Source organism: Stenella coeruleoalba (genome assembly GCF_951394435.1).
Source record: "Stenella coeruleoalba genome assembly, chromosome: 11".
Classification (NCBI taxonomy): domain Eukaryota; kingdom Metazoa; phylum Chordata; class Mammalia; order Artiodactyla; family Delphinidae; genus Stenella; species Stenella coeruleoalba.
In genome coordinates, this window is record NC_137157.1 from 99,001,581 (window position 1) to 99,014,502 (window position 12,922).

The 12,922-nt window shown below is 55.7% G+C and overlaps 1 protein-coding gene across 5 annotated transcripts in view; it reads left to right on the plus strand.

Moving 5' to 3' along the window:
• The window catches only part of DDX11 (DEAD/H-box helicase 11), a 31,867-nt gene that overhangs the window by 17,387 nt on the left and 1,558 nt on the right, over positions 1-12,922 (plus strand). For 2 of the 5 annotated variants that reach the window (XM_079935924.1, XM_079935923.1), the window contains exons 10-24: positions 1,100-1,252; positions 1,707-2,083; positions 2,398-2,477; positions 3,327-3,371; positions 3,472-3,539; positions 6,206-6,244; positions 6,416-6,527; positions 6,665-6,796; positions 7,282-7,394; positions 10,642-10,714; positions 11,035-11,138; positions 11,776-11,925; positions 12,180-12,248; positions 12,367-12,467; positions 12,815-12,899. In XM_079935924.1, the coding sequence (XP_079792050.1) occupies positions 1,100-1,252; positions 1,707-2,083; positions 2,398-2,477; positions 3,327-3,371; positions 3,472-3,539; positions 6,206-6,244; positions 6,416-6,527; positions 6,665-6,796; positions 7,282-7,394; positions 10,642-10,714; positions 11,035-11,138; positions 11,776-11,925; positions 12,180-12,248; positions 12,367-12,467; positions 12,815-12,899 (1,701 nt within the window). Of the gene's footprint in view, positions 1-1,099; positions 1,253-1,706; positions 2,084-2,397; positions 2,478-3,326; positions 3,372-3,471; positions 3,540-6,205; positions 6,528-6,664; positions 6,797-7,281; positions 7,395-7,735; positions 9,025-10,641; positions 10,715-11,034; positions 11,139-11,775; positions 11,926-12,179; positions 12,249-12,366; positions 12,468-12,814; positions 12,900-12,922 lie in introns of those variants that run through there. The other 3 variants (XM_079935926.1, XM_079935925.1, XM_079935927.1) reach the window with 3 other exon arrangements.

A 12,922-nucleotide genomic window follows, 5' to 3' on the forward strand; every position in this document is an offset into this window, starting at 1 on the left:
TGCTGTATGGAGTCAAAAATGATATCATTGTTATTTGGTGGCATGATTTAACTGTTTTCTTTCTACTCCCTTAATTTGAATGACTTTTGGAAATAACGTATCGTTTATGGAGAATTTCACATAATCAAGAGAAGACTTCCATAGATTTTTAAAGATGCAGGGAACTGTATTAGTAATAACATTACCTGGCAGTTAGACGCTTGTCAGTGTGCTGCCCGGAACTGAGTGTGAGGGTCACCGAGAAACTGGGGAGCCCACCCAGCCTCACGGTGGTCTCAGCCCTCCTGGGGTCTGGACACACTTGGGTGCCAATATAGTGAGATATCCTGAAACTCTTATGATCTCGACTTTATAAGGCACTTTGCATGTCGTTTTTGTTTATAGTAACCCACTGAAATAGCTAAGGCAGGTATTATAATGTATTCTACACGTGAGGACCCCCGGGGCCCAGAAGGGTTAAGTGATGGATCTGTTTTCTCACAGCAAATGAGTAGCGGAGCCAGTGTTAAAACCTGGGCCTTAAGTTTCCAGTTTTTTGGATTTTCACTTTATCGGTATCCTTTTAACTGGAAAATCGTCATAACAACACGGCACCTAAGAAATTGACAGAGTGTTTTCATTTTTGTTACCCCGCCTCCCCCCCCCTTAACCTCATTTGAGATAGGCTTCCTCAAGCCCGTTTTGCAGACGAGGAAACCGAGGCTCAGAAAGGTTGACTGTCCCAGAGTCAGACAGCTGGGAAGTGGCGGCCCCAGGGCCAGAACCCGGGGCTGCTTTCTGGGCCCAGTGCTGTCACAGCGTGTTGAGGGACCTTGGTGCGTTGGGGGCGCAGAAGGGGCTCTGCAGCAGGGGCTCCAGGCCCCTCCGCCCTTCCGCCCTTCCGCCCTTGGTCCACTCGGAAGTGCAGTCGGCTCCAGTTTTATCTGTTCTGTAGCTGACGTTCCACATAAGACTTTCCGGGGAAGGTTCTCCAGCTCAAAGCACAGTGCGCTGCTCTAGCTTTCTCTCCCGAGTGCCCGCCTACGCGTGTTCCGGGGGCTGGGCCCGCCCACTGTGGGAGGGGTCCTGCTCCCGCCTCAGGCCGCCTCTCCCCCTCCAGCTGGTGGTGCTGCCCTACCAGATACTGCTGCACGCGGCCGCCCGGGAGGCGGCGGGGATCCGGCTGCAGGGCCAGGTCGTGGTCATCGATGAGGCCCACAACCTGATCGACACCATCACCGGCATCCACAGTGTGGAGGTCAGCGGTTCCCAGGTGGGTCGGCCCCTGCCTTCCCAGGCCAGGGCCTGCCGCGGGGGGCAGCGGGCGCGCTGAGCCGAGGCCGGGGCCCCCCAGCGCGACTGAGGACGGGACCCAGCCCAGGCAGCGAGCGCTTCGCTTGCTTCTCCCCAGCCTGTGTCGCCCAGAGTCCTCCGGGCCAGGGTGCTGCTAACTAGGTCTCCGTGAGCCGGATGGTGGGATGAGAAGCAGGGGTCCTTGTGCAGCTGGTTGTTACTGTTGATACTGCTTTGAGGGATGCTCAAGGTTTCTGAAAGCCGCTGTTCATTGCCCGTTATGTGCCGTGCACCACGTGGGGTGCCTCTGATCTTCACGCTGACTCTGCGTCGGGCTGGTGGCTGTTTTACGTAGAGACTCGGAGGCTGAGAGAGGGTTAAGCGCTGCCCCTGAGGTCAGCCTGGGATTTGACCAGCGGTTTCTGACCCTCAAGTCCACGGGACACCCACCCCCTGGACTGCCCAGTGCCGGCTGGCCTGGACCGAGCCGTGATGGTTGCCTGGAACCGGCTCTCCCAGCAGACAGCATGTCTTTCCCACCCCAGGAAGCACTAGCAGGGACGTTCGTTATCTGCGAGTCATCGTCTTCCCCTTTCCCTGACCCTCAGTGGATGCCGCTGCACCAGCGCCCCTTCACCTCGACTGCCCCCCAAGTGTCCTGGGCTGGCGTTGTCCAGGCATCGTCGAGGGCATCTCTGGCACGGCCCCAGGCTGCTGGTCTAGGGCCTGCTCTGCCATCACATCGCTCTCTGTTCTCCCCCCAGCTCTGCCAGGCCCACTCCCAGCTGCTCCAGTACATGGAACGATATGGGTGAGACGTTGCCCCCCGAGGGGTTGGGAAGGCCCCGCTCAGCCTCGGCACCCCAAAGCCAGCCTGTGAGAGGAGGCACCGGGGTAGCATCTGGCCGGGCCCAGCATGATGGGGGCCAGCGTGCTTTCGCCTCCTGTTCGTTAGGCGTGCACCCCAGGAGGCCGTGCAGGCCCTGGGCCACAGTGAGCCGCCCTTCTGGGAGAGTGTGTGTAGCTCGTGACCCAGTTGGGAAGACAGCAGACAGGAGGGCCTCAGCTCAGCACCGGGAGGGGAAGTCGGGGTCCTCCCGCCGATGTCCACTGGCTTCTCCCCAGGAAGCGCTTGAAGGCCAAGAACCTGATGTACATCAAGCAGATCCTGTATGTGCTGGAGAAGTTCGTGACGGTGCTGGGCGGTAAGGAGCATCCCCGCCCTGCGGCCAGCTGCCGAGCCCGCTGGGCTCTGTTCCCCGGACGCCAGTCAGGACCCCGGGGGTTTCTGTCTCTCAGGAATCGCCTTGGCCATTGACTTAGAAAATTCTTATTTGTCCGGCCTTAGACCTTTGTTTAGAGCCCTGGTTGATTTGCCCCTGTTCTGAGTCCTTTTTATTTTGCCAGGCCCGACCCCACAGGTGGCAGTAATAGTAATATATTGTGATATAAATGTGTGTATGACACTTTACGTCACAGTGATGGGACTCAGGACTCGGGTGCTCCTGTGAGGAAGGCGGCGCAGGCACGGTAACCCTCAGGCCAGTAAACTGAAGCCCGGAGCCGAGGTGACCGGCCTGTGGTTCGTGAGCCCGGTGAGAGGGACTGGAGTCTTCTGGCTCCGGGGCCCACACTTCTTGGCATCGTTCGGAGCCACACGACTTCCCTCTGGCAGTTCCTGTGCAAGCTTTTATAGAAGCTGAAGGGCAGAAAGGCAGCAGGGCTTTTCGGGAGGATCTGTCTCACGTTGATGCTCTTCACTGGGTCTCTGCCGTGCAGCCTGGGCGTCTCCTGCTGGCGCCCGTGTGGAGTGGGGTGTCCCTATCCCCGCCTCCTCGGAGGATGTGGGAAAGGATGACATCGCCAGGCTCGGGCTGCGTGTGCACGTGGGTCAGACCTTGAGGCCCCCCTGCCCCCTTCGTGGGGCCTTTGGGTGCTGTAAATGGCAGAAGACCCCTTCAGATAGGCGCGTTCTTACTCGATAACTACAGAGCAGAGGGGGAAGATGGGGGCCAGAGGCCCACCGTCCTGACCTGTTTGATTCTCTTTTGTAGGGAACGTTAAGCAAAGCCCCAATACCCAGAGCCTGTCTCAGGCAGGTAAGAGCAGGTGGGAGCCGTTTCTGGGCTGCCCTCTGGGGCGCGGAGGCCACGGTCCTCAGAGCGAGGGCTTCAGGGCCCTTCGCTTGTTTGCCCTTAGGGACGGAGCTGAAGACCGTCAGCGACTTCCTCTTTGAGAGCCAGATCGACAACATCAACCTGTTCAAGGTAGGTTTTCACCTTTGTGTGGCACATCCAGGTTCCTTTTCTGCCCGCCCCCCGTGGGCGGAACAGCGTTAAGACGGTGGAAGGAATAGAAAGTAAATTCCTTCTGTCCTTGAGCAGCCTCGAGGTCCGAGGGTCTGTAGTTACTGTACCTGACCCTCACACACAGCTCATGTCGCAGGAGGGCAGAGTCTTCAGCCTGGGGCGGAGGGTCACGGGGAGCCGTGCCTTCCTCTCTGTGTAATAAGTGGACGCTCGCAGGTGCCTCCCCTCCACCTGTCTTCGGGCACAGTCTTCCCGGGCGCTGGGCAGAGCACGAATGACTTTGCGATCCAGCTGTCGGGCTGAGGTGCCTGAGAGTGCGGCTAGGGTGCTTGGCCTGGGTTGGGCCCAGCCTCAACCTTTGCTCCCTCCAGATGGGGCACAGGCTCTGTCGCTTGACGGACCACCTTAGTGAGTCTGGTTTGCTGACGACACAGAGCACCGTGTCCAAGGCAGCACGTGGGTCCCGTGACTCCAAGGGAGGGGCGCCACGTCATTCAGGCTCCCCAGCTGAGGAGGACAGCACGCCGCACACACGAGGGTGCTGGTGGTGCTCGGTGGAGCCCAGGGCGACCCGGCTGTGTGGGCTCAAGGCCCCGCTCCCCCTTCCCCTTCACACCAGCTGCCCCCTGGCCTGGTCGCTGCCATCCCCCGCCAGGCGGGCGGCAGGCCGAATGGCCTTGGACTCCTTTCCCCCTCGTCTCGCATCCACACGCTGCCAGGCCCTGACCCCGTGCTCTCATCCCACAGCTGCTGCCCCAGAGCAGGCGGTTGCCCTCCTCGTTCCTTTCTGGTCTCTGGTCCTGTTCTCTGCCTCGTGTCTCTTTTACAGACTACAGTCCGGTGACGTTTTTTCTTTTTTCTCTTCGGCCACACCACGCAACTTGCAGGGTCTTTAGTTCCCTGACCAGGAATCAAACCTGCACCCTCGACAGTGAAAGCGCGGGGTCCTAACCACTGGACCACCAGGGAGTTCCCCAGTGAATCTTTTTTTTTTAACATCTTCATTGGAGTATAATTACTTTACAGTGGTGTGTTCGTTTCTGCTATACGTAACACATATCTCCATATCCCCTCCGTATCCCACCCCTCTAGGTGGTCACAGAGCACCGAGCTGATCTCCCTGTGCTCTGCGGCTGCTTCCCGCTAGCTGTTTTACACTTGGTAGTGTATATAAATCCACGTCACTCTCTCACTTCATCCCAGCTTACCCTTCCCCACCGTGTCCTCCAGTGTGTTCTCTACGTCTGTGTGCATCTTTATTCCTGCCCAGCCCCTAGGTTCATCAGTACCGTTATTTATTTATTTAAATTTATTTATTTACTTACTTTTTGGCTGTGTTGGGTCTTCATGGCTGCACACAGGCTTCCTCTAGTTGCAGCGAGCGTGGGCTACTCTTTGTTCCGGTGCACAGGCTCCTTGTTGCGGTGGCTTCTCTTCTTGCAGAGCATGGGCTCTAGGCGCGCGGGCTTCGGTAGTTGTGGCTCATGGGCTCTAGGGCACGGGCTCAGTAGTTGTGGCGCACAGGCTTAGTTGCTCCACAGCATGTGGGATCTTCCTGGACCAGGGCTCAAATCTGTGTCCCCTACATTGGCAGGTGGATTCTTAACCACTGCGCCACCAGGGAAGTCCCAGTGCCATTTTTTTAAAATTCCATATATATGTGTTAGCATGTGGTATTGTTTTTCTCTTTGTGACTTACTTCACTCTGTATGACAGACTCTACGTCCATCCACCTCACTACACATACAACGCAATTTCGTTTCTTTTTATGGCTGAGTAATATTCCACTGTATATCTGTGCCACATCTTCTTTATCCATTCATCTGTCGATGGACACTTAGGTTGCTTCCATGTCCTGGCTATAGTAGATAGTGCTGCAAGGAACACTGTGGTACATGACTCTTGCTGAATTATGGTTTTCTCATCCCCAGTGAATCTTAATGGAAGATGGCCCCTTTTCAGAGATCTTCAGGGGCTCCACACCCCTCATCTTGCACATTGTGCTCACAACCAAGCTCCTCCACACGCCCCTGACCTAGCCCAGCTCTCCCTTTTTTTTTTTTGCTGTACGCGGGCCTCTCACTGTCGTGGCCTCTCCCGTTGCGGGGCACAGGCTCCGGACGCGCAGGCTCAGCGGCCATGGCTCACGGGCCCAGCCGCTCCGCGGCATGTGGGATCTTCCCGGACCGGGGCACGAACCCGCGTCCCCTGCATCGGCAGGCGGACTCTCAACCACTGCGCCACCAGGGAAGCCCCAGCTCTCCCTTTTGTGTTGTGCTTTTGCTCATAGGATTTTTAAAAAACTACCTCTTAATCCTCAAGGTCCAGCTTTGCTGTCATGGTGCAGGAGAGCAGAGGGGACGTGGCCATCACCAAGCACCTTCAGAGAGGAGAGGCTGTGCTGTGCTGCCGAGTCCCTTCTGTGGCAGGGCACCGTGTGCGCGCATGCACACGCAGCGGGGGGACAGTGGCAGAGGGGAGGCCTCAGGCAGGAGGGTGATGCGACCACAAGAGGCGCTTTGGGCCCCTGGGGGGTGGCGTGGGCCTGCTCCTGTCGTTTGGAAGGTGGCTTTCTCCAGCTGGATTTGTTTTCCCGGCGCCTCTGGCTGGGTTTGCTTTCGCAGGTGAAGCGTTACTGTGAAAAGAGCATGGTCAGCAGAAAGGTACGTGTCCCTTTGCGCGGGCCCCCGTTGCTGTCCTCCGTGCATCTCTTCTCCTGGCCTGCCGAACCTCCGAACGCCCTGTCTCCGTGCTCACCATGCGGCAGCTCGCCGGGGGCGGGGAGGGGCCCGTCCGGCTCCCTCTCACAACCACTGCTCTCATCCCTGTCCCAGCTCTTCGGCTTCACAGAGAGGTACGGGGCGGTCCTGGCGCCCTCCAGGGAGCAGCCCAAACTGTCCGGGTTCCAGCACTTCCTGCAGAGCCTGCAGCCGGGGGTGACTGCGGGTGAGTCAGAGGGGGAGCCTGGGCAAGAGTTGGCCTTCCTCACGCCTGGTCTTCCCGGAGGATGGCTTTAGCCCAGGTGCAGGGAGCCCCCTGCTGTCCGGGCTCCCAGACCCTCCTCCTTCCTCTGCTCTGTGCAGCTCCTACAGCCCCTGCGGAGGAGGGGGAGGACAGGGCACTGCGGCCCGCTTCCCCGCTGATGCACATCGAAGGCTTCCTCGCAGCTCTCACCACTGCCAACCAGGATGGCAGGGTCATCCTGAGCCGTCAAGGTAACCCCGGGAGGAGCCAGCCTGGAGCCAGGCTGCTTTACTTCCATCTGGTACCCCACCAGCTTGGGACGCAGAAATGGGTGAAAACTGGCCACCTGTGACCCACACCAGTAGTCGAGGGGCTGAGGAGGGATGAAGAGGTGCTGGGCTGCTGGCTGGTCTCGGGCGAGGTTGCCAGAGACTCCGCGTAGCCCAGTGTGAAGGTCAGGTGGGCTTTGTTGGAGTCGTGGCTCCATCCCCTATGAGCTGCATGACTTGGACCAGTTTCTCCCTAAATCTCAGTTCTTCATGTGAAAAGGGAGACAGTCCTGCCATCTACCTCAGGGTTGTCCTGGAGATGAGATGGGTCTAACTTAGAGAGAAAGTCGTATCTCTTATAGCTTCTACATGGACCCGACTGGACACCCCTTTGTCTCAGGCAGATGGAGGTCTCTGTTGGGCCTGCACCTGCCCTTCTCCATGTAGCTGTCTTTCTCTTTCTTCAGGCAGCCTCAGTCAGAGCAGCCTCAAATTCCTGCTCCTGAATCCAGCCGTGCACTTTGCCCAGGTGGTAAAGGAATGCCGGGCGGTGGTCCTCGCAGGGGGCACCATGCAACCGGTAAGGACACGGCCCAGCCTCTCGCGCCCAGCTGCTGGGATGGGGAGGATGTAGCATCAGGCCTCTTCCCATCCTGTGAGTCCCCCAACCAGAAGGGGGTTAGCTTGAGCCAGCCACGCAGTGTCCACCAGGTGGCGTTGCTGTTCTGTCTCGTGGCTGGGTCTGGGGTGGGGTGGGCACTGCCCTGCCCTGGTGTCTCCAGAGAAAGCCATTCTGGAGCTTCAGACCCAGCATGGAGTGCCTTTCCATTCCTGTACCCACCATAGATACAACCTTCTCTCTCTTTTATAAATTTAAGTTTTAGTATACATATTTAGGAAACTGTTATATTTTCATTGTAGGGAGCAGAGACGAGCAAAAACAGGAAATAGATCATAATTCCACCAGCAAAAATTCGTTTTGGCGTATATCGTTACAACAGTCTTTGTACTCATAGTTTTTACAAATACACATACATATTTAAAAAACGAAAACAAAAACGGTATCTCCACATGCTGCTGTTGTAATTTGCTTTTCTCATTCAGCAGCAAAGCATCTTCAGCGTTTTTCCTTGTCAGCGAATATGCATTTATCCTGCCCAACTCTGGCTGCACTTCATTCCGTAGGTGAATATGTTACATACGACCACCCTTCTTTTGTCAGGTATCTAGGCGATTTGCAGTTCTTCTGTTTTAAATGGTAGAGTGGGAGATACAATTGCATCTCTGCACAGCGGTCACTTCCTTAGGATGTGTCTTAGAACCAAGACTTACTGGCTGAAAGGCAAAGGCTCTTCAACCTCCTCAAGCCGTCAGCTCCCAACCTCAGCTTCCTGTTAGAGTCACCCCTGTAGCTGTATTATTTTTCCATTTTTCTTTTTTGTGTATAGAAGTAGACTTTTATTCACTGGTGTATTAGAATCATTGATAGTTGCTGTTTTTTGTTGCTGTTGTTTTTTAATTATTTTTGGCTGCGTTGGGTCTTCGTTGCTGTGCACAGGCTTTCTCTAGTTGCTGCGAGAGGGGGCTACTATTCGTTGCGGTGCGTAGGCTTCTCATTGCGGTGGCTTCTCTTGTTGCGGAGCACGGGCTCTAGGCACGTGGGCTCAAGTTGTGGCTTGCGGGCTCAGTAGTTGTGGCGCTCACGCTCTGTAGTTGTGGCACACGGGCTTAGTTGCTCCGTGGCATGTGGGATCTTCCTGGACCAGGGTTCGAACCCATGTCCCCTGCATTGGCAGGTGGATTCTTAACCACTGCGCCACCAGGGAAGTCCACAGTCGCTGTTTTTGACGCTCAGATTTTCTGAGACTTGGCCTGTGGGAACCCCTCATGCTGCTGTGGTCCCTTTGACATGGCCCCCTTAGTCTTGGGATGCTTCCCTGCTTTCAGCACAAAAAATGTCCCAGGCTCACCTTAACACTTTCCTTGCCCCAGACCTGGAATCATTCATTTGTCCAGGGTGCCCTGGTTTCTTCAAAGGGGGATTGGTACTTAGAAACCAACATCTGGGAGCTAGGGTGTTCATAGTGCTCCTGGGTCGTCACCGTTTATAAGCCATTTCAGGGGACAGACCTAGGGAATAGTTTTCAGACATTATGAGTCCACAGTGACATTTCTGTATCAAAATCAGTCATTTTACTTGACCTTACGTAGTATCTGTTATGCTGCAGTTTGATTTCTTATCACATTAACATAATTACTTATTTGCTCTATCTCGAATATACTTAAAATAGTTTCAAAATTATACCAGTATTCTGGGACTTCCCTGGCGGTCCAGTGGTTAAGACTCTGCACTCTCAATGTAGGGGGAACAGGTTCGATCCCTGGTCGGGGAGCTAGGATCCCACATGCAGCACAGTGTGCCCCCCCACAAAAAAAAAATTATACCAGTATTCTAACAAGAAACTACTGATTGAATTCATTTACATGCATTTATTTTTTGCCTTTAAAGTACCCCACTAAGGATATGTGGTCATTAGTGATACAAAGTCACTTGAAGTCAAGCTTTTCTCTGTGTGGCTATATTCTGAGTTTGATAGGGAGGTAGGCTTTCAGTTTTTGTTTTCAATTTTAGCTTGCCTTTTTACTTTATGTTCTTAAAAATGTCCACATCTGTATGGTTCAAAAGTCGAAACTATATAGCAAGACGTATTCAGAGAGTCTCACCTCTGTCCCTCTTCAAACTGTTCCCCATTCCCAAAGGTAATCATTTTTATTAGCTACTGGTCTATTCCTCCAGTGTTTCGTTCTAATTTTTTTTTTGCAAAGATGAGCAAATTTTTTTTCCTTTTTAATTTTTTTTTTTTTTTTTGCGGTACACGGGCCTCTCACTGTTGTGGCCTCTCCCGTTGTGGAGCACAGGCTCCTGACGCGCAGGCTCACAGGCCATGGCTCACGAGCCCAGCCGCTCCACGGCATGTGGGATCTTCCCGGACCAGGGCACAAACCCGTGTCCCCTGCATCGGCAGGTGGACTCCCAACCACTGCGCCACCAGGGAAGCCCTCCCTTTCCTTTCTTACGTTAAGGGGAGCTCAGTCAGCTTTAACTTCCCAGCATGCTCTGGCGATCACACGTTAGCAGTGCACAGGGTGGTCTGCGTTCCTTCTGTTAGCTGCATGGTCGACTGCTGGGGGAGATAGGGTAGCTCCTTCGGCCAGTCTCTCTTGAAATGCAGAATGTTATGGATAACCTCACAAGGACTGTCCTTGCGCATATGTTTGGTTTGTGGAGCTGTACTTCAGGGGAGATGCCTAGATAGGGGATTGTGGGTTAAAAGTAAACATATGTCTACTTTGTTAAATAGTGTCAAATTCCCCTTCCACAGGAGTCGTGCTATCTTGTGGCCTACAGGCAACATATAAGAATGCCTGGTTCTCCAGAGAGCAGTCAGACTTTGGGATTTTTGCCAGTTTGATAGGTGAAAACCCGGAGCTCTTTAAAAATACAAATGCATATGTCTTCCCACTAGAGATTCTTATTCAGTAGTTTGGGCTGGGCCCTGGCCATATATATATGTTTTAAATTCTGAGTGGTGATTTTGTGGCATAGCCAGGGTTTAGAACCACTGTTTCAAATTGCTGAATTTCTCTTGCTGTTCCCACAAGTGGTTTAAATGAGGCTGCCAACACTGGGTATCATTATTTATTTTTTTTCTTTTAACGAATCTGTTACCAGCCTTTCCTTTTGCCTCTTTTTTCTGTTCTTACGTACTTGTCGCCTCCTGGCCCAGGCCTCTGGGAGATGACAGAGCTGGCTTTGTGGTCTGCAGGTGTCCGACTTCCGGGAGCAGCTGCTGGCGTGTGCCGGGGTGGAAGCTGAGCGCGTGGTGGAGTTCTCCTGTGGTGAGGACCCATGCCCAGGCTTTCGGGGCTGGGCCTCGTGTCACTGTTCAGCCGTGTGCTGTTGTCAGGCCCGGGGGCTGAGGCCACAAGAGGGCAGCTTCCTCGCGAGCTCCCCATCTCCGGGCTCTCCTGCTCTGCGTCCCCTGTGTCTGCACGGAGAGGCCTGGGCATCGCCGAGTCGGTCCCGTGTGGAAACGGGGTGGGGGGCGGGGGCTGTGAACTGCTCTTCCTAGTCTGGAAGACAGGGTCGGGGGAAGCTCTTCCTGGACTCTGCCTTGCGGGACAGTCGACTCCAGTTCAGCCTCACTGGGTCTCGCCAGGTCACGTGATCCCTGCAGACAACATCCTGCCCCTCGTCATCTGCAGCGGGCCCTCCAACCAGCAGCTGGAATTCACGTACCAGAAGAGAGAGCTGCCTCAGATGGTCCGTACCAGGCAGCCTGCCTTCCCACGGCCTTTGCGGGGGCAGGAGGCAGACTTCGGGCTGGGGGCACCCTGCCCCGGGCCGAGCATTCAGGCGCTGGGCTCTCCCATCACAGCTGGCACAGGGTGGGCAGGATCTAGAAGTTTACCACGGAAGGTCTGAGCCATCTCCAGCCTCATGCCTTCGGCTGCTGAGGACGTTTTCTTTAAACGAAGCTCACGAGCAGGCTGCTCAGTGCCTTTGGTTCTCTTGCCGTCTGGCTTTGTGGGCTCCGCCTGGGCAGGAATGCGGGTGTTGGGGGCACACCTCTAGTGGCATGCCTGGGGTTTTCAGTGCCTGATTTGTCACAGACGGGGCTTAATCCCCAGCAGGATGTTGGGAGTTGGAGAACAGTGGACTGAGCGGCATCCCACAGTGGGTTTTGGCTCTGGTGTGCCAGCACGTGGTGTGTCACAGATGCTACCAGGCGCCAGAAGCATCATCGGGTGTATGGTAGGGAGGGTGGCACATTCCGCCCTGGGGAGCCACCTGGCCGTGCTCCCCCGCAGTCACCCGTGGGTCGCTGTACTTGGCTTTGAGCCTTTTTGGGGGGCTTCAGGAATGGCTCCGTGGCAGGTTCCTTGTCTTCCCTCCCTAGATGGATGAGACGGGTCGCATCCTCTGTAACCTGTGCAACGTGGTGCCGGGAGGGGTGGTCTGTTTCTTTCCCTCCTATGCGTACCAACGCCAGGTCCACGCCCACTGGGACAAGAGTGGCCTGCTGGCCCGCCTGGCTGTCAGGAAGAAGGTGAGTGGCTGCTCTGCTGGACTTCCCACTCAAGAGGACGCTGGCATCCAGAGCTCCTCCTTGGATTTCTTGTGCGCGGGGGCTTCAGCTAGTTCCTTACCCCCGCTTCCAATCCCTGATAACCATCCAGGGGATCTCCCCAAGGGCCCTGGCCCTGTGGGCTTCCCCAGTCTGGAAAACGTAAGGCCAAGAGCCACCCAAGACCCAGGCATTCTGAAACCCTTTTCTGGGAGACATTATATGTTTACCTTCAGATATTTCAGGAGCCCCAGAGAGTGAACCAGGTGGAGCAGGTGCTGCTGGAGTATTCCAGGTGCATTCAGGTAAGAGGTGTGGTTCTGAGGCCTTGGGTCCAAAGGGCACGTGGCGCTGGCAGCTGAAAGTACCGCGGCTGGCATCCACGCCCTGGCTCTGCAGCTCTGGGCTGGGTGTTTCCTGCAGCACTGTGGCCAGGCAGGGGGCATGGTGACAGGGGCCCTGATGTTCTCCGTGGTCGGAGGGAAGCTGAGTGAAGGCATCAACTTCTCTGACAACCTTGGCCGGTAAGGGGTGGGCTTCCCATCTCCCGCGGCTCTGACACCCACCCATCTGGCACCTTCGGAGTCCCCACCTGGGCTGACCGCTCAGGCCCGTCGCCCGCGAGGCGCACGGATGCAACAACTCTGGACTTGGCCCTTTGGGGCCAGGTGGAAAATCAGGCAGCCCCTAACTTGATCAGGACTCAGTTCCTTGGTCTAGACCGGATATCTCCGCTGAGAAAACCCTCTCCAGGTGGTAGGGACGAGGCGAGGGAGAGGCGGAAGGAAGTGGAGTGGAGGTGTGGGTGAGGACGGGCCCTTTGTCCTGGGCACCGCCCAGCTGCCGTGACTCGCGTGTGCCTCCGCCCTAGGTGTGTGGTCATGGTGGGCATGCCCTTCCCCAGCATCAGGTCTGCAGAGCTGCAGGAAAAGATGGCTTACCTGGACCAGACCCTCGTGAGTACCGCCAGTGCCTCGGA